The sequence below is a fragment of the Merops nubicus genome, unplaced genomic scaffold (genome assembly GCF_000691845.1).
Source record: "Merops nubicus isolate BGI_N331 unplaced genomic scaffold, ASM69184v1 scaffold14034, whole genome shotgun sequence".
NCBI classification, from domain to species: Eukaryota; Metazoa; Chordata; class Aves; order Coraciiformes; family Meropidae; genus Merops; species Merops nubicus.
Genome location: NW_008603673.1, coordinates 20,712 through 21,826, shown reverse-complemented (window position 1 = coordinate 21,826; position 1,115 = coordinate 20,712). Strand labels below are relative to the sequence as shown.

Genomic DNA, 1,115 nt, shown 5'->3' with positions numbered 1-1,115 from the left:
TGTAGCAAAATAGGATGGACCAAAATACCCCCACCCACTTCTGTATGGTGATGGACAGCCTTGACTTTCACTGAGTTTTATTGATAATGAGGGTTTGTAGGCACCATCTGAACTTCATGACGTTAGATTTCTAGTCTGTAAATTTGTGGTGCTGAAGGAACACACCCATATGGGAAAATGTTGAAAGAGTAGTTCATAGAGAACACAGAATGAAGGTCCAATTAGTTCTGTACATTTTTAAACTCAATACAAAGTTTTAGCTTGCAAAATTGATTCTTATGTCCAGATTCAGTTGAGTCTTCAAGTACTTGTGAAATCAAAGTGTGCTTCAACTGTAAGACTGGGTTGATTTTAGCTGCTTGCTGGAACTGATGTGATGATCTTGCCTTTTTGGAAACAGGTGACTGTTAATGGTGAAAGGGTTCATATCCCCTATTCGAGCAGTTTGTTTGAAGTCACTGTCTATGGAGCAATAATGCATGAAATCAAGCTCTCCCATCTTGGACATAATCTCACATTTACTCCAAGAAACAATGAATTTATTCTTAAACTTAATTCAAAGAGCTTTTCTTCAGGAACACAAGGGCTTTGTGGTAAGTTTGAAAGGTAGTAATTTTAAGAGCTTCCTACTTCAGCTTGAACTACTATTTATATTTTTGTAATTTTGTGTGGTCCTGAACCTTTACACTCTCTGGCTGAACTGATCCCCCCATTTTTGGCACACTGCTATTCTGTATAAGTTGTTCTACTATGGCCATCAATGTAACAGCTCATTGACTCCCAGTAATAGAAACAACAGGTGAGACATGGCTTATGTTTTGTTTATTTTCATTATCTTTTCAAAGAGTTGTTTTTTTTTTTTTAGATGAGGGTTTAACTTCAGTTTCTTACTTTTACTTTAATGTGAGAGACATGACCTATGCTTGCAGTGAAGGTGAAGGGTTTCTGAGGGGTGCTACTACCTGGGATAATTAAATCTGTGGTATCTTCAATGATATAATCCATTATATAGCTTATGCCTTTGTGGCATAACCTAGAACTGCTGTAACAAGGAAACAGGAAACAAGGCTCAGGAGTTTTATGCCTCGACTGATAATAGCTGCAAGGAATATTGT

The 1,115-nt window shown here is 37.2% G+C and overlaps 1 protein-coding gene across 1 annotated transcript in view; it reads left to right on the top strand.

The window, feature by feature from the left end:
- Positions 1–400: 400 nt before the first annotated feature.
- Positions 401–1,115, top strand: part of LOC103771460 (von Willebrand factor-like) — a gene marked incomplete at both ends in the record, with an annotated part of 21,251 nt that continues 20,536 nt past the window's right edge. Inside the window, one exon of the mRNA XM_008938756.1 lies at positions 401–593. Within this exon, the coding sequence (XP_008937004.1) occupies positions 401–593 (193 nt within the window). The remainder of the gene's footprint in view (positions 594–1,115) is intronic.